General features: G+C 34.5%; 1 protein-coding gene across 8 annotated transcripts in view; it reads right to left on the bottom strand.

Moving 5' to 3' along the window:
• Positions 1-19096, bottom strand: part of ASPP (Ankyrin-repeat, SH3-domain, and Proline-rich-region containing Protein) — a 309410-nt gene that overhangs the window by 29105 nt on the left and 261209 nt on the right. For all 8 annotated transcript variants that reach the window (XM_065358734.1, XM_065358731.1, XM_065358732.1 and 5 more), the window contains one exon: positions 7949-8136. In XM_065358734.1, the coding sequence (XP_065214806.1) occupies positions 7949-8136 (188 nt within the window). The remainder of the gene's footprint in view (positions 1-7948; positions 8137-19096) is intronic.

Consider the following 19096-nt stretch of genomic DNA (forward strand, 5'->3'; position numbering starts at 1 on the left):
AAACCACATACTTATGTTGGGTACCTTACATACTTCTACCCAGAAATACCATACACACGATTTGCACATTTTTCCTCAACCCGAGCCTCATCGACCAATTAAATGGTTTCTTTTATCGTACACATATCGTATCTCTATAATACCTAATACGACAACGAACAAGTACCTACACTTGCACACACTCGAAGAAAAAAAAATCCTTTTAAATATTCAAAAGAAACTCGACTCATAAAACACAACACACACACTAAGAATATTCGAAATTTTTTTATTATTCAACTCCGACCCATTTCTTTACCTTTTAATACCCTGAAGGGATTCGGGAAAGAATTTTTCTCTATCCGATATGCTCTCATACTAACATACGAAAAGGAATTATGTACCTAGTTCTTTTTGCTTTGCTGTGCGCGTGCTTTTTTTGCCCGATATATACATACGTAGGATGGAGCGAAAAGGCGAGTAAATCGTACCCGTGTTTAGTTTATATACCTACACGGATACGAATAGGACGAAATTCTTTTATATGGTCGTACTCTTTGGAATATTTATCTTTTCAAAAATATACGTGTACGTATATATCGTTTTATGGATACCATTTCAAAGTTAAAAGACACGGAAAATACTTTTTTTATGCGAAAACTGTATTTTGTTTCTCGACTACCGCGTACGCGTAGACGAGAAGAAAAAACCGCAAGCTTGATTGATTAAAATACACCGTAGACAATTTTCCTCCGCCTCTTTTCATCGTTTCGTCTTTTTATAATTTCATTCGAATGCGTCTCCTATGAATAATTTCGTCGTACAAAAAAACATCTTCCGATCATTTCGCATCATATTCGCGCGTATTTTACCATCATTTTCCACTCCTTCGGAGCCGTTTTTTTGGACGTTAAAAATAGGTACACTCGAGTGGGATTTTCTGCTAACTCACGTTCAAGGGTTTCACCATCCATGAATATACTTTTTTTTATAGGTATAAGAGTAGGTAGATATGGGTAGGTGAAGGTAATAGGTATACACGGATTGGGATTCGTTCATCGTATACCGTCGATAAAAAGCTAAAGCGAAACGCTTTATAATGTATTTCGCGCTATGCAAAAGGAGAATTATCCATTAAAACGCCTTTCACTATCTGTACAAATGCGACCCAAACTCGCACATTTGCTTGTTTAGTCAACTCAAAACTACCCGCTGTAAGTATAGGTTAGCCTATATTTACGTACCTATATGAATGGTGCTTTTCAAGAAGGTCCTATCGACCGATAGGACCTTTTTGAGGAGTTCATGAAATTTGAATCTCTGACGTTTTCTACACAAGATGGTGCAAACCGCAGCGCTCCATGTGGTGTTGTTCACAAACAGCAGCTACATATATGAAGTTGGCTAAGAAACGCAACTGGAAAATGCGCGCATTACCTTCTTCTCCGAAATGGTTGATCACAACTATACCAGAAGGCACTCTTGAGTAGTAATTTTCAACGCAGAATTCAAATTTTGAGTCAATTTTGCCCCTCGACCCCAAGGGGGGGTGGTACCAAATTAAAATTTGGGGAAAATGTGAAAAAATCGAGTATAGTGTCGAAATCTTGATACTTTGGGTTAAAAACAACGATTTTTGAGTCAATTTACCTCGTAGCCCCCCAGGGGGGTGGTATCAAATAAAAATGCGAAAAAATCGTGTATAGTGTCGAAATCTTGGTACATTTGGGCTGAAAACCCGATTTTCGAGCCAATTGTGTCCTTCGCACGGCGGGGAGGAAGGGGGTGGTACCAAATCGAAATTTGGGGAAAACAGTGAAAAAATCGAGTGCGCACTCACACATGCATGGCTAAAGTATGAGATGATACAGATTTTTGCAGGTTTCCGCAGGTAAATCGATCGCAGTTGTTTTACATACACTAAAATGCATAATTTTTCATATTCGTCGTTTTGGGGAATGCTGGCGGAAGAAATTTCTGCCCTACAGTATTAAAGATATTACATTAAAGTACTCAATTTTTTCACTTTTATCCTAAATTTTGATTAGGTACCACACCCCTCCCCCCGGAAGCCGAGGGACAAAATTGACTCGAAAATCGGGTTTTCAGCCCAAATGTACCAAGATTTCGACACTATACTCGATTTTTTCGCATTTTTATTTGGTACCACCCCCCCTGGGGGGCTACGAGGGAAATTGACTCAAAAATCGTGGTTTTTAACTCAAAGTATCAAGATTTTGACACTATACTCGATTTTTTCACATTTTCCCCTAATTTTCATTTGGTACCACCCCCCTGGGGGTCGAGGGGCAAAATTGACTCAAAATTTGAATTCTGCGTTGAAAATTACTACCCAAGAGTGACTATTTCATGTTTTTGGTGGGTTTGAGAAGGAATAAAATCGATTTTTAGGTGAATAACCGCAAGAAGGTCCTGTCGTTTCAAGAAGGTCCTATCGAGGTCTCTTTTGTAAAGCGCTCCCATGGAAATGTTGGTGGTGGAAAAAAAATTACTACGCAGGAAATAAATAGTGGAAAGATGCTTCTATTCAACAAAAAAAACCGGAGCTCGCTATATCATTTTAAACCAAAATGGCAAACCACTGAAATATAAAAATGCGTTTTTCTCAAAACCAGTTTTTTGTCGATAGGACCTTCTTGAAAAGCACCATTCATATGTGGTTTGGTTGGTTAGATACCTTTACATACATATGTTTGACGCCGATGTACGACTATGAGGCTAGATAATCTTATTTCAATTTGAGATGGTTCACCTTGCTTTTTTTCTCACGAATTTGAAATTTGAACAGAGTTGCTCGTTGGAGTGGTGTTTTTATGGACTATGCACCAGGTGGGCTTCAAAGGGAATCTATAGTAATAGTATCATGAACAACAAGTAGAAGATATGCCAAAGATCCATCAGTAAAACAAAATTAGGCAGTTTTAAAAAAAATTAAATCACAAACTCTGTCACATTACTTATTAATCCCAATTATGATTGATTCGAAGAAGTTGAACACACTCCGTTTAATTGAGCAACAAAAATCAAAGATATCTGATTGAAAGATGGTTTCAGCTTATTGCTTGTTGGTTGCCTTCTAATTTGAAAGGGCTCTACAGATTTTTTCTCATACCTGCATGATGTTTCATAACATAGGTTTTGATAATCAATACCTACAGCAGGCCAAACTGCACAGGGATGAATTGGTTTGCCAACTTTAGAAACTGAAGGGGCAAAGTTAGATCATGAGGATTAGCAAGTCACTAAAGTAACCCCAGTAACAAACATTTTGTGGTCACCAATAATATATTCAACCAGATTGGGATGATTCATCTGGAATTTCCCAACACATTGCAATGTACAAATTATGTACAAGAAGTAGTGTCAAAACTGATTGATAGTAAGTATCCCAATTAGTTAATTCAGATTATATGTAGTAGGGCAATTGCTATAATTTCAAGTGTAGATATATGTAACTGCATTTTATGAAGTACCTAAATAAAGACAGCATACTAGTACGCAAAAGAAGCAGTAGGTATATGAAAAGGAGTTTATTCCTAATCTGTAGGGCTAGGATTTTTATGATAATGCTTTTTTTTTGTAGCAACACCCTATACGGCATAAATATATTTTCTTTGCGTTTCATTCCATTCTGAGGCGAATGGTGAAAGTTGATTGTGCTTTTTTTTGCTTTTTTTTGGGTGTAAATGCTTTAAAATGCTTATTTTGGGCAAAAAAGGCGGACATTTTGCTTTTTTGGGGCTTTTTTTCGTCGTTAGCGCTTTTTTTTGGTAAAAAATTGGTAAAATGAAGAAATTAGTTCCAAAAATACAAAAATTTATCAACTTTTTGCTAATTTTTGAAAAAAAATAGTTGTTAAAAAAAGATGAGTTCAAAAAAACAAGGGAGGAAAAACTGAAAAATAACAGATTCAGTTTTCATTTTTCAATTTTTATTTTATTTTATTTTTTATTAAATTTTTAGTTTCAGTTTTTTTTTCTTTTTTTTCTCCTTTTCATCTTTTAGTTCATTTTGGTTCAAGTTGTACATATTTAAAGGAGGTATCTTGCTCGGTTTGAAAAAACCTTCATTTTGATACGTAACATGGTAGGATTTGATAGCGCTTGTTTTTGCTTTTTTCTTACATTTTTCTTGCTTTTTTATAGCGCTTAAAACGTGTTTGATAGCGCTTAAAAATCCTAGCCCTACTAATCTGCAATGTAAGACTATAATGAAACTATTTCCAACAGGAGAAAAATCAGTAGTTTTAAAGTGTTTCAAACCTTTGTTTACATTATTATATTTTAGAATTTCTTTGCAGATTGGGTCATCCAGAAGATCCATAAAGATCTTCAAATCATAAATATCCTAACATATTTCATATTGTATTTGTAGTTATTATTTGTGTCTATTTAATATAATTAAAGGACTTGAAGCTTTAAGATGGGATTAAATTTGAGTAGTTTTTGTAAGATATTAATACAATGCTGTTGTTGCAGACAAAATATGCCTGACAAATAAGTACCATTTTTTATAAAAATCATACAGATACACTTGAAATTTGAATAATCACAATACCTGTTGTACAGTGGCGTGAAGAAAATTATTGGACTTGCGCAATTATTTTTTGCTACTACATAAACAGGTTATTGTAGTTTTATGGGGTAAAAATGTACTATTTAGTAAAATAAACTCTTTCTCGATATTTTATACAATATCATTGACCATAATGAGCATTTTTTTAGTGAAGAAGCATTCATGTGTTATTGAAAAAAAAAATTATAAAAATTATAAAACCATGTCTGCAGTAAGATCAATATTGTTTTTTCAACAAAAATGTGATCAAATTTTAAAGACATTCTGGCACAGATGAATTTGATGGAAAGTATGTCAAAGCCACCCCACTCATATTATGGTATGGGGTTGTTTTTGTATTAAGGGAACAAGTAGTTCATACTTTGTTGATAGTAATATGAATCAAGTACAGTATAAACATGTTTTAGAAACCAAACTCCTCCCACAAGTCAACAGATGGTTCAATAAGAAGAAATTCATCTACATGCAGGATGGTACTTTGTGCCACAAAGCAAAAACAGTCATGAATTTCTTGACTTGATAAAAATAAAGGTTCTTCCATAGCCAGGTAACTCTCTGGACTGCAATCCAATTGAAAACTTATGGCGATAGTGAAAGACAAGTTGAAGAAGAAGAAGAAAATAACAACAAGAGGGGTATATGTTGTTTCACTGCAGATCTTTCACTGCCACTAAAAAAGATCATTTTTGAAAAAGGTGTTCATTTTGCTATCACCGTGATACATTACATAATACACATCTGCTCATATATGAAATGCAAGCGAATGGGGTCTGTACATAAAATTGCCGCATTGGTGTTTCTAAAACCTGAAGATGTCGAGAAAGGTCTAAAAAACATTCTGCAAGAAGAACTCCCATCATCCTTTGAAAGTGTCCTAGACTACTTCAAGGACACATATATATAGGAAGATTAGTTCGTTGTGGGAGAGCTCATAGGCAGCCCAAATTTGGTATCATCACGTGGAATGTGTACCAACATACTCTACATGGCATGCATTGTACCAACAACTTTGCAGGGGCTGGAAATATCCAATTGCATAATTAGTTGAATGAGCATCCATCTTTCTGGAATTTCATTTCTACTCTTAGATAAGTACAAAAAGGATGGGACCACACTCTCCAGCAAGTATTAGTTGGCCATAGTCCTGATATAAAAAGAAAGAAATACAAGGAATGTGACGACGAATCCTGAAAATTGTCCAGCAATACAACAGACGTTCAATTAGTGAATATCTTGAGGCGATCTCCCATAACCTGTACTTGTAAATGTCATAAATGTGAATAATTTTCCAATTACGTACTTATGATTTTATCAATTATAATTTCATTTTTCATATTTTCATCATTATGTGATCTTTCACCATAGTGGCAAAACAAACACTTTTTCAAAAATGTCCCTTTTTCAGCAGTGGCAAAATGTCTATGGCAAAACAAACGGCTCCCCAATAAGATACCAGTTCATTTGAGAAATTGAAATAATTCAGTGTGATGTCTGTACTCAAAGAAACTGTAAACTACTCATCAAATCAATGCCAAGAAAGATTAAAAATGTGATTAAAAGTAATGATTATTACTATCAACCATATATAAATGGACAAGTAATTCAATGTTGAAAAATCAGTCGAATTGACAGCTACATTTCAAATGCAAAATCCAGGAAACCTTATGTGTATGCACCAAATCTAATATTTACAGTGTGCTGATTGATCATGGTAAGACACTGATGGAGATTGAGAGAGAGATGGTTCAGCATTGCAACATGGTTGACATTACTTGTGAAGATGGATAGAGAGATGGTTCAGTGTCAGTGGCGTAGCCAGGATTTTCTCAAGGAGGGGGCAAAACCAGATTTTCAGGCATAAAAAATCAAAATGAGGGGTAATTTTCTGGAAATCTATTGTAACTAATATGTGGTGATTTCATAAAAACGAAGGCAAAATTACTGCTCGAGCGAAGCGAGAGCGAAAATTTTTAAAAATGGGTCCAAACAACGAAAAAACGTCCATTTTTGCATGTTTTCTTTCAAATTTTCGCTCTCAAGGGGGGGGGCATGGCCCTCTTCGCCCCCCCTTGGCTACGCTACTGTTCAGTGTTGCACCATGGTTGGTGTCACTTGTATAACGCAACCAACCACTTTGCAAACACTAGTAAACTGGTGCATGCACAGAACATTTCCTGGATTCTGCATCCAAAATGTAGCCGTCAAAAACTCAGATTTGAATTATTCGTCCATTTACATAAATGGTCAATGGTTATTACACTAAATACTAAGATTTAATTCAAATAGTAATTGTTTTGCATATAAGATGGTAATTTATTAATTGTTGCATTCCAGACCAGTGTTCAGTCCAATTTTAAACAAAATGTACTGCTTCATTTTGAAAACAAATGATCAGTCTGCATCAGCTAGAGTCTACAGATGACCATTCCATTAGAATCAATAATATTTAATTATATTCCAATTTTGAAATTTTCAACTAGGTACATATTACCCTAAATGCTTCTTGACCAAAAAAATGTTTGTTGTGGTCAATGATATTGTATAAAATATTGAGAATGAGTTTATTTGATTGAATAGTAGGTACATTTTCACATGATAAAACTACAATAACCTGTTCATGTAAGTAGGTAGTAGCAAAAAATCATGCAAGTCTAATAATTCTCACGCCACTATACATATTATGTAATAACATATTATAATCATTCGATAATAGCACATAATATTGTGTTGTTTCCTTTAGAAATCTCATTTAAAGGAGGTATTTCAAGTTAAATGATCAAAATTCAAATGTTTTGTTAATATACCTACTGTGTCAATTATTATTTGTATCAATGTATGCAAATAGTTTAGAAAATTTTTATAATTTTTCATGGTAAATTGAAAATCATTTTATTCTACTTTTTAGTTCCAGAACTCTTGACTTGGGTAATAATTAAAGAGATCATATACCTAGCTAATTTCAAAGCAGAGAACCATAAAATGTGTTTTGTGATTCTATTGGTGAGAGAACTGCAAAACAACTGTGGTTTACTGGTTTGGAACCACAGTTCTGCAGTCCCATTAGTAATTCAAATCCCAACAACTCTGTTGAAATCAAATCCCCTGTAGAATCCTATTTTCCACTTAGTACTCGTAGTTAAGAATTATTATTTGATGTTAAACATTATAATGAACCACTAATTAAATGGTTGACATTCCTCACAATATTATTTTTTGTGTAACCTTTTTATGGGTAATTAAGTAGGTACGCAAAAAAAATAATAATATGCAAAATACTTGATAAAAAGACCATTCATTCTACTAATACATAAATTAGCTCATCTCAAGAGTATAAACTCAAATCAATAATATACGCTTGAAATTTAACACTCACCAATAATTCAGCTCTCAATTTCTCCAGCTCAACAGCTGCCGACGACGGAGGCATCTGCGCCGAATTAGAATTCCTGCCACGCTGTAATTCTTCTAGCTGCAACGTTAATTCTTCCACTTTAGCCACAGCCACCGATAATTCTTTTTCTTTTTCGTTAAATAAAGCTCTAATTGATTCCAAGTCTGAAGCTGTAATGCAAAACAAACAATATCCGTACGGTTAATCTTCCACCATCATTTACCTAAAAGCCAACAGGGGAAGAAAACTTTCCACCTATTCGGATAAAAAAGCTGTAGGTACGTTAAAAAATTCATTATAATACTTTTTTTTCCTAACCACTCCACCAAGGCGGATTTTTCTCTCGTATATATACTAACGTAATCTCAACATTTTTTTCCTAGACATTTTTCGTATTCAACCGAATCGAGAACATTTCTCCATTTAATATCGTACATCTCAAAAGCATTCACGTGCTCGAATCGCGATATTTACCTAGACGAAGAGGGTACACAAGGGTACATACGGAACAAAAACAACCCGAGTAAATAAAACAAAAACCGCGTCATATAAAATAGCAGACGATAACTTATTAAACGCCACCTCCCTTCGCCATTCTTCTGCACCCCCACGTTCTGTGGGCGAAATAACGTAGCATTTAAATGACGGCTAAACATGTATACAGCGAGCCAGAAAATGGCAAAAAAATTACCATAAAGAAGTAAATAATGGATTTTTAATTAATAAATGGAAACACACGTACGTACATCGCATCGGTACATTTAAAATCGCCTGTGCTAATGTAACTGCACGAGCGTAATAGAAAAAGGCTCGATTCGTTCCTTTTTTTTTCACTTTGCCTCTCTTCTTCACCTTTTCGCCATTCGTGTACACTTTTACAACTGCTACGCGGAGAATATTTTTCATTCGATAATTCGCTGCTTCGGTTATAATTACGCTAATTTTTCCCATCAACGAGGGGCTTTTATTTTTCTATTCCTATTTCCTACCTGAGTATAGGAAACACACGCATAAGCCTCTTTATCCTTATTATGGAAATTTTTTTCACTACATGAGCAAGATATTATACTCGATATTTTCCAACTCCATTAACGTATTCGTTACACGCGTATTGATAAACGTTTGAGGAGAATTTAATTAACGAGAATTCCAATTCAAATGATTACAAGTGGAATAGCGAGAAAAACTTCCATTTTTCCATAAGTTTTCGAAATCGTTCGCGAACGAGATCACTTCTATACTTAGCGACGCGTATGTTATACGATAGTTTGCAAATCGCAGTTTTACTTCATAATTAAATTTCCTTCCGAAGTAAAAAGTATATAATGAAATTTGCTGAGAGGGTGTTTTTCCTCTTTCTCTCCTTCCCTTTCTCTCGCATCCCTCTTTTTCCTCCCTTCAACTCACATTTCACGGTTCGTAAACCGAAAAGTTGAATTGAACAAAGCAACACTACCTACTCACGAGCCAAAAAAACAATTTATGAAAAAATCCACTCATATTTCTGACCGATTTCAATTTCAACTTTCAACAAGTCTGATTTATTAAAACGTCGTTTCGTAATTTTAAACAATATACAAAATTAATTTTGTTCATCGACCTTATCGCTCTTCATTCTGTCATTCGAAAATAAAAACGTGCTGATTTCGTCGTCGTCAATACTTCCAAAAAACGCGGAAATATGTATACTAAAGGTAGGTAAATTCGAAGAACGACGTAGTTCACCTGTTTCGAATATTTCTAATAAAGGAACAACTCAGCAGCAAGAGAACGAAATGGAAAGGGAGAAGGGTCCGGTCATTAATTTTCAAACACTTTGCCCGAGTCGATGTTTCATTGTAAAACTCGAAAATAATCTGTCGAGACAAATTTACGCGCAAATAAAACGTCCAATTTTAATATAATTTTTGTTTCGACAGTTTTTTTTTTTTTTTAATTCGATCCATCAAAATAGAACGTCTATTTTGGAGTCTGAAAAAATCCTGCGATTTTAATAAATCGAGATGGAACTCAAACGTCCCATGATAATAAAAATCTCTAAACCAGATATTGAATCAGTCATGTGCAGCGTCAACTTGAAATGTTAGATGTGTTCTTTTTACACGGATTTTGGCAGATTTTCAAGAATCTGGATTTTGGACGTTTTTAAAATCTCTTTTTTTCAACGCTTTTGAGATTACATTCACCAATTTTTCAAAACCTCAAGCCTTCTTTTTCGAAGTAAAATCCAAAATCCATTTTCAAAAGCTTCTACTCGAGCAGATTCTTGTGAATTCTAAATCTGCCAAAATCCAGATTTTCGAAAATCTGCCAAAATCCGCGTTAAAAGAACACATTAAAGAAACGTTATAGGATCAAAATTTTTCAACACTTGACACTGTGACAAATTGCAAGAAAATTTCTATTCCGTGCAGAAATCATTTAGTTTTAGTCGCAAAAAAAGTTGAGAAAGTGGAGTCAGAATTTTTAAACATTTCATGTTTGATGTTTGGGCGCATGCTTTTGAACAATAAAAATTCATTTTTTGAAAGTCTTGAAATGCACACAAATCAACTATTCAAATTTGAATGGGAGGGGGTGGGGGTTTCTTACGCTCCATAGTAAGAATTCTTTCAAATTTAATCAATACGATTGAATAGAAGATAACAATATTGAAAAAAAGTCAACAGTTGCGCAATGGGGGAGAGAGTATGGATACATTTACCATGGAAATAAAAATGATCAGGTGTAATAGGTACTTATACCGTGTAAGCACCTCAGGTTACTCATATGAAAATTGAATATTCTACGAGTATAAAAAAATGGCCATCAGTGACAGGAAATTATTGTTGCGAGGATGCCTATATGTGAAATCGAAGATGAATACAGATGGAACCAAAACGTATTGAGAGATCAGACAGACGGGTCAAAGACTTTAAGAGGCCAGATGGGCACCTTTGGGAAGCCAGACAGACGACCATGCGAAGCTATGGAGACAGTTCAGAGATCTTATGTGGCCTGGCAGGAAGACTGATGACCTTGAGAGGTTGAACATACGGGCCAATGACCTTGAGAAGACTGATAGACAAACGACCTTTTCAAGCCAGATGGACGGGTCAATGATTTTGAGAGGCCAGACAGGAGAACATATGATTTTAAGAGAAGTTACTAAATTGCTAAGAGGTCCGAGAGAAAATAAACAATTTTTTAACTCAATTTTCTTTCAATTTTCGGGTGTAGGTCTTTCGGGGAAACGGATTCGGGGAAATGGATTCGGGATTAAAAAAATTTGGATTTTGACATTCGGGAAAACGTCTTTCGGGAAAGTGGATTCGGGGAAGTGTCTGGTTACCTTTTAACGAGGTAGGAGTGCAAATTCTCCTACTACGAATACAGCAGGTATGTTTACTTCAGCTGACCAATTGCACAATGAGGCGAGTACCCCTTTCACGAGTGATTTTTATGCAAATTTAGCATTAAAATGGATACATAGGCATCATAAAGTAGAATTGCATGCCAATTGAACCAAAGTTCGTGAAATTTAAATTCGCGTTTCCTTCCAATTTCAAGTAAAAATGGAACAGTTGCATTCATTCAAACGTAACCTTACGACCTATCAAAATGGGTTAAAATTTTACGAGAAGTTCAAAAAATTCGACAAAAATATTTTATAGAACGTTTTTGAAGAGTTTTGAGCCCAAAATTGACTCATGATTTTTGAGATTTTCAAAACTGCTTCATGCGATCTATCAAAATTGGTTAAAATTTTGTAACAATTCTCAACATTATGTTGAAAATGTTTTTCGAGTGTTCTTGAACAATTTTAAACCCAAAATTGCGTGATGATTTTCGGGATTTTTGAAAAAGTGTCATGCGAACTATCAAATTGAATTAAAATACCGGAAGACAATCCAAAATTCCCATCAAAATTTCTTTTGAGCGTTTTTCAAGTGTTTTGGGCTAAAAATAATTCAAATTTGTGGAGTATTATTCAGCCATTTAAAGTAAATCGCACCCGAAAAATTAACTCAATTTGAGCTCAAACTTTTCAAACATGCTCAAAAAAGTTTTGATGGAAATTTTTGAACTTTTTATAAAATTTTAATCCATTTTGATAGGTTGCTTGACATTTTTTTTAAACCTGAAAATCACGAGTAAATTTAGAACTTGAGGTTCTCAAAAAGTGCGCTCAAAACCTTTTCGTTGAAATGTTCGAAATTCTCGCGAAATTTTATTTCATTTCGATAGGTCGCAAGGTCACTTTTGAATAATTCTACGATAGATAGTTCCTATTTTTTACTTAAAATTGCAAGGGAACGTGATTTCAAAATTCTACTGCACCCCATTGTGCGAGTCGTTCTTCGTGATCTTTGGTACAATGAGTGTAAAATGCACTTCTTTATGATACTGAAATGAATTTTTAGAGCTCCAAACTTCATGATGTCTGTGTAGTAATTTGTATGCTAAATTTGACTATAAAAATCAGACTGAAGAGTAACTACGAGTAGCTCTACATTGTGCTACGGGTCAGTTGAAGCAAACAATATATTATTCGGCGAATGAAGAATGTCTGCTGACCGAAAAATTATCTTTCAAAAATTTCTCGTAGCGTGAGTAAGGTATTTTTTTCTTTTTTTCTTTAGTAAAATTTTCGACTATTTTTCATCACACATTTTAATGTAGGTACATAAATAGTACCTAGTGATTTGTTGAAAAATTACATCCTCAAAACATTTTTTTTCAACAGACTATCCAGCTCACTTCGAATATATGTATAGGCAATAAACTAACTCCAAAATACTAAATTATCTATCTTATATCCAAATGTCATTTTTACAGCAACACTGATGAACGCTTGAAGAGGGAAGAAAGTCATCTGAAATGGATGTGAAATAAGGACTATTCTGCTACAATCATATCGGAACTGAATTTTTCTACATTTTTCCCCCATGTAAGTCAAGTACTTCAAAGAAACGCCAAAAAATGAAATTTTCCTCACATTTCAGACTACTTACATCGAGGAAAAATTTCAACCATTTTTGAAGAAAAAATTGTAAATTAAATAAAAATCTTCGTTCTCCCTTCAACAAGCAACAAAGTCCCATTACAAACAATCCGAACACTTCGTAAAACAAAGAAACGCAGCATCTATATACAAGTACGAAGAAATCAAACACATCTCATCACTTACAAACCCATCAACGTGGGAACCCATCGTCGCTGGCAAATGATCCCATTTGAAAAACGACTCGACGCAGCAATTAGTTCATCGCTCGTTTGAATTCGCCTTCGCCTTTTTTCTGCTCTTTTTGAAAAAACCAACAACGTTTAACTTCATTATTAGATCGTTATACTAGCTCTCTTTTTTTTCCTACCCTTCCTCGAACAGAAACAATGGCAATACGTTTGAAAAATAATTCCGCTCGATGCAGCGACTGCGGCCTTTCATCCATTAAACCCTTTTTGCTGGCATAAAAACCAGCAATATCTAATCATTTACAGCCAATTTGCGGTCGAGTTATTTGATTTCATTAATTTGCCGATTGTTTACTACTGCTATCGGTATTGTTTGGCTTGTGTATGAGAAAAGCACACGTGTTTTGTAACGAATTAATCATTTCGACGCGGCGTTCTACCAATAGGCAATCGTATACACGAGAGATTAAATTTTCAAAGGCATGTAAAACCTCGTGCTGTACCAAACTACACGAGCGCAGTTTGAAAAAGCTATTCTGATTCCGAAACTAGTACACAACCAAGATAGCAACGTTCTCTCTTTTGCAAATCCCCATCCACGTTCGCGCTAATGGCAAAAGAACTCTTTCTGCCTTTTTTTAATAGCTAGGTACCATTCTCCTTCAGACCTATTAATTAACTCCGGGCATCTTTTAGCGAATTTACTTCTTTTATACTCCACCTCTTTCTCTTATACCTACTCGTACCATGTATTCGATCGATACGATCCAATACACTTATGCTAACTCGGGTATTTTTATCCTTAGAAGCTTTCTTCTTCGCTACAGGACAGGTAGATTTTTCTCTATATTACATACAAAGGTGAATTTACATTTCAATATTTAAATTAAACGCGTCGCGTCGCCTTGGCTGTGTCGGCTTTATATTACGTGTACCTACTCCAATTAGTACCCATATTTATATGTAAATACGCGTATACACGAATTAACCTTTCTCGAATACCTACTACATCTAGAGAAATAGCTAGGTTACTACAACGCTTGAATTCTTGATTACTGCATAGTTTGTACCATTTTCGTATCAACTTACCCCTCTCTGAACCACCTTTCACACCTCACACAATCCTCACTCTACAGCAATTCATCCTCCCTCTAGCTCTTCCAGCTATAGAAATATCCTGCCAGCATAAGCTACACCTTATCGTTTATTACACGTAGTCTCGGGGTAGTCGATTTTTCAGGAACCCGTTACCGCCTCGGGCGATATAACTTAATATAGGTAGCTATTTGCTCGAAAAATTACACGCTTCGATGCCAGATATTACAATCAAAGGTAAAAGCCAAAGCGAAATTCGTCAAATATCGTCATAAAACGCCCAAACAGATGCAATAATCATTATCGCTCGGTCGCATAATACACTGTATCTCACCTACGTTTCCAAATACCGGAAATCACCCTTAAACTTTGAAGTCCTTTGAACTGGGCAAGCGAAATGTGAAATTATCCAATATAATGTACGAGTTTGGTACCTCCACCTACCTTTAGAATCTTCCAACGTGAACAGAATGTAATTTTGAAAACAAGAGGAGAAAAGGAGGGAAGGGTACTTATTTTTGTAGTTTGAAAATTTTTCATCTCATATCCGCCTCACGTTCAGTATCTGAGTTGTTCATTTTTGGAAAAGAACTATTTGTGTATTTTCAACGACCCTCGCCAAGATAAAAAAAAAAGTGACCCTTCAATTCAACAATCAACATTGTCTACTAACTATAAGTGAGTTGCTTTTTTTGTTTTTTTTCAACAGAAATTACCTAGCTTATTATTAGATAATTTTTTAGACCATTTTCATAAAAAATAAAAACAGCCTCTTCGAAACTACGAAAAAACAGCCTAAAATTTTAAAACAAATTTGAAAGCTATTGAATTTTGTCACTTCATGCTGTTGAGTTTTTTCATTTTTGATACTAATGTATGTACTTAACATTCCACTGGTTGAAAATTCAAAGCTCTACCATTTTTTTGCTCTTTCATCCTCACATTATTCCAAAAATTTATTTTTCATGATGAAAAAATTTCAAAATGCAACTTTTCCTCAACAGACAACTATATAGTAATTAACAAAATGAAGTTTTCCAGTTTTTACTAAAAATTGCCTCAAAAACGGACCTTATAAAAAACCAATAATATCTCAGGAAAATGTTCAGATTCTGAACCCAAACTGGGTCCAAATTAATCAAGCTCTTAAAAGCAATGTTTATGCATTCGGATCAGAATATGTAATAAGGTCCAGTTAAATCAGAGTTAAGCTCAGTTGAACAATATTGGCTCTAAAATTGAATTAAATTAGGTTTAGTCAAATTCAATTTGATCCAAAAAATTGGGGGATCCAAACGGATCTAAAGAGATTCAGGTTGACTGGTTGGTTTGGATCCAATTCGATCCAAGCATATGAAAAAGAATCAATTCAAATCTATTGGGATCGCCCTATTTTTCCGATAGAATATCGGATTCAGGTACATCTGATTACACCTAATTGAATTCAATTGTAGATCCAACTGTGATACAATTATTACATCTCATTAAAAAAGTGCGAAAAAAAGTCGAAGGATTTTGAGAAAATTCTATGGAAACCTTTATTTTGAGTTGAAAGTGACGTAGAATTTTTTTTAGATCCGGAGATGTCCTAGTAGGAGGGATTTAAGTCCTGAAAAAAAAGGCATTTTCAAAAAAAAAAAAATGTTTTTTTTCGCTCTAGCCCTTACTCAACCTAATCTGGGGGAATTGGTCCAGTTTCGAAGTACAGTATTTGACTGAGGGTATGTCTCTGTGTAGACCAGGACTACTGTCATAAAAATCCAACTGAGCAGTTGAAAATTTGCAAATCTCGTTTATTTTAGGATATTTTCGTGTTTTGAAAGTAGTTTTCTTCTCAAAATATTTTGCATTAATCATGCCAAGACGGGAAGAACTGATTAGACATTGCAACATTATTGCCAATTTTTCAATCTATCAACATACCAAACTTTTTGAAAAAAAAACCAAAAGAAAAAACTCACCCCCTCCCAAAAAAAAACGAAAAAACATACGCCCGAAAAAAAAATGATTAAAAGAAACACGAACAGATGAGGCACGAAGAGAAAGATTTTACTTTCCGCCAAGTGGCAAGTACACTCTGCACACGTATAGAGCGAAACAGGATACTTATACCCAACTGTGTTGTCGAATTGGCAAAGCGACGTTAAAACGCAGCAATACGTCCTTTTATAGTGTTTTTTAACGGATAGCTTACGACCCTCCGGGGAATTAAAAGAATTTTTCAAGGGATTGCGACAAAAAACACCGATCTAATATTTAACTCGTCTGCGGTTAGTTTTTTTTTCTCCACGTATTCGGTCGGTCGCGCGTTTACCTTCATAATAACGCCAAACTTAACATTAAATGTACTAAAATTGCTTTTAATATGAATAATAAACGAGCTCGGAATGGAAATTTTATTGAGAAAAATGATCCGCTGAATAAACAAAAGCCAAGCCGAATACGTACCAGTTCGACTTAATACATAGTGTACAAGGTTGTGATAAAGTTCGCGTTTTACCAGCAGTTTTATTTGCTCGGTTTTTAAAAACGTATAATGATACGAGTACAATACGTACCCGAGAACCTAACGAAATGAAACAAAAAGCCGAAAAATCATTGGAATGGAACTGAAAAGCGAGACTTGGTAAAAAAAATTAACGGTATGCCTTTTCAAAATTTTCGTAGGGTATCGTTTTTGGAGAATTTTATATCAGTTTTATTGACGTACGTATACCTTTACCTATACTAATGAAATTGTTAATAGGAATGGAAGAGAATTTGAACAAAAAAGAGTCATTAACCCCCTTGAAAAATGTTATACCTACTGCAAATACACATAGGGTGTACTGTAGCGAATGATTCTCCATCAAACAGGTGAATAGGCAACTCATCATGAGTACAAAGTATGTATGTTTATCTAACCTAAAATCTGAAGGGGCCGCATTATCCCCACATCCATATTTCAACCTCACGGCATTGAAGAACCACTATGTATAGAGAGTTGCCCCTTACAGCCCTAAAAAGCAAATTTGGTCTAGAATTTGTACATTTATGGAAAATCATGTAGGTAGAGGAACATCTAAAAAAAAAAAGGTCTTCAAAATTTGACCATTTTCACCATTTTTCTTAATAAAAGAGGCATTCCATGTCAATTCGACCAAGAACTGGTAGGGGGGGGGGGGGTCGGCGACTTTTTTGAAATTTTTCCTGTGGAAAGACCTTCCGAAGAGATGACCAATGACGCAAATCGCAGCCCTCTAGCCTTTTTTTAAAGGCTACTAAGGGGTGTAAAAATTCTCAGTGAACTTCAAAAAATAATCTATTTCAGCAGTGGATTCCTCGATAACCGCGATACCTACCAAAATGGAACTGGTTTTTTGGCGATATCATAAAAATCAGTGTTGTCACATTTTTTCGTACGAAAAATTAGCTCGAAAAGTTTCAAAACGTAGTTTTCATAAGTATCATATTTTCGACTCTCAAAAAATCTGAAAAAAATATTATTATGGACAATTTTTTATGCTGAAAAATGTATTAAAAAATTGGGATGGCGTTATTTCGTAAAGTCGATTTTAAAAAATTGAAAGTTTGCAAAAAAATTCGCATTAATTTTTGATTTAAAACATGAAAAAAGTTTTCATAGGTAAAGTTGACCCATTTGACCTCTATATTTACGTATCCGTTGAAAAAGTTGAAAAAACTCTTTCACTCAATGAAATGAACTCATCACAAAAAAATCAAAATTTGAAAAAATTCAATTTTCAAATCCAAACATCAAAAAAAGTTTGAATTTATTCAATTATCTTATTTTGACCTCTTTCTGACGTATTTCATGAAAACTTGATGAAAATTTCACTCATAGAAAAAAATTAAAATTCGTTTTATTTTTTCAATTCACTCAGATTTAGCCAAATCACAAAAAAGTTGAGCTTTCAAAGAGAGATCGTGTCAAAAAATGAAATTTTAAAAACATGAACAAGAAAAAAAATGTCATCTGCAGGTATTTTTCAAGTTAAGAAAAAAAACTTTTTTGAGAAAAAGAGACTTTGGAAAAACATTTCGAAAAACAAAAATCTTGGCCGCAAAAAGAGGATTTTTTGTCAAGTCAGAAAACCATATCGGAAATCGAACCAAAATGTTGGTAAAATTTGAAATCATGAAAAAGCTTTGTAGGGGGGGGGAGTGTAACTAATAATTGAATAATATTCTCTATTTTCAATCGGATGATGTTGCATAGAACATTACTTTACTTATTTTGAAAAAAAAAGAATTGAAATATATACAACGAAGTAGGAGTAAACTTTACTTGAGGAAACTTCTACGCTTCAAATTTAGATTTTCATGTAACTTAGCCACTAAAACGCATTCAAATTTACTTTCAAATACAACCCAATCTTACAATTTTTTTCACCTCGTGAAATCCTGCCTATCTGATTTTTCCATCTGAAAAATTTAATCGACTGATTCGAACATTTCACTCGAGCTTTTCATCTCGCCCGATACGCCAAAGATTCGGAAAAATTCTCCAAAACCATCGTGAATTTTCCTCATTTGTAAATCGGCATAAATTTTACATTCGGCTAAATTCTCTCCGAATGTCATAGGTCGCAGAACACGCACAAATTTTACACCCTTCTTCTGGCAACTCGTTAAAAGGCATTTCTTTTTTCACTTCTTTCAACGACGCGAGACGGAGACGAAGACGCGAACAACTACACACACGATGATAGTGAAAATTTACGCGCTAGAGAAAGCAACAATTTGAACAGCAAAAATTCGCTTTCACCACCCTCATCTATACGTTTTGCCATCTTGTATAAACACATACCCAACTCGCATTTAAACGCTTTTAAGCGAGTGGAAACAAAATAGAAAAAA

This window comes from Planococcus citri, chromosome 3 (assembly GCF_950023065.1).
Source record: "Planococcus citri chromosome 3, ihPlaCitr1.1, whole genome shotgun sequence".
Classification (NCBI taxonomy): Eukaryota; Metazoa; Arthropoda; class Insecta; order Hemiptera; family Pseudococcidae; genus Planococcus; species Planococcus citri.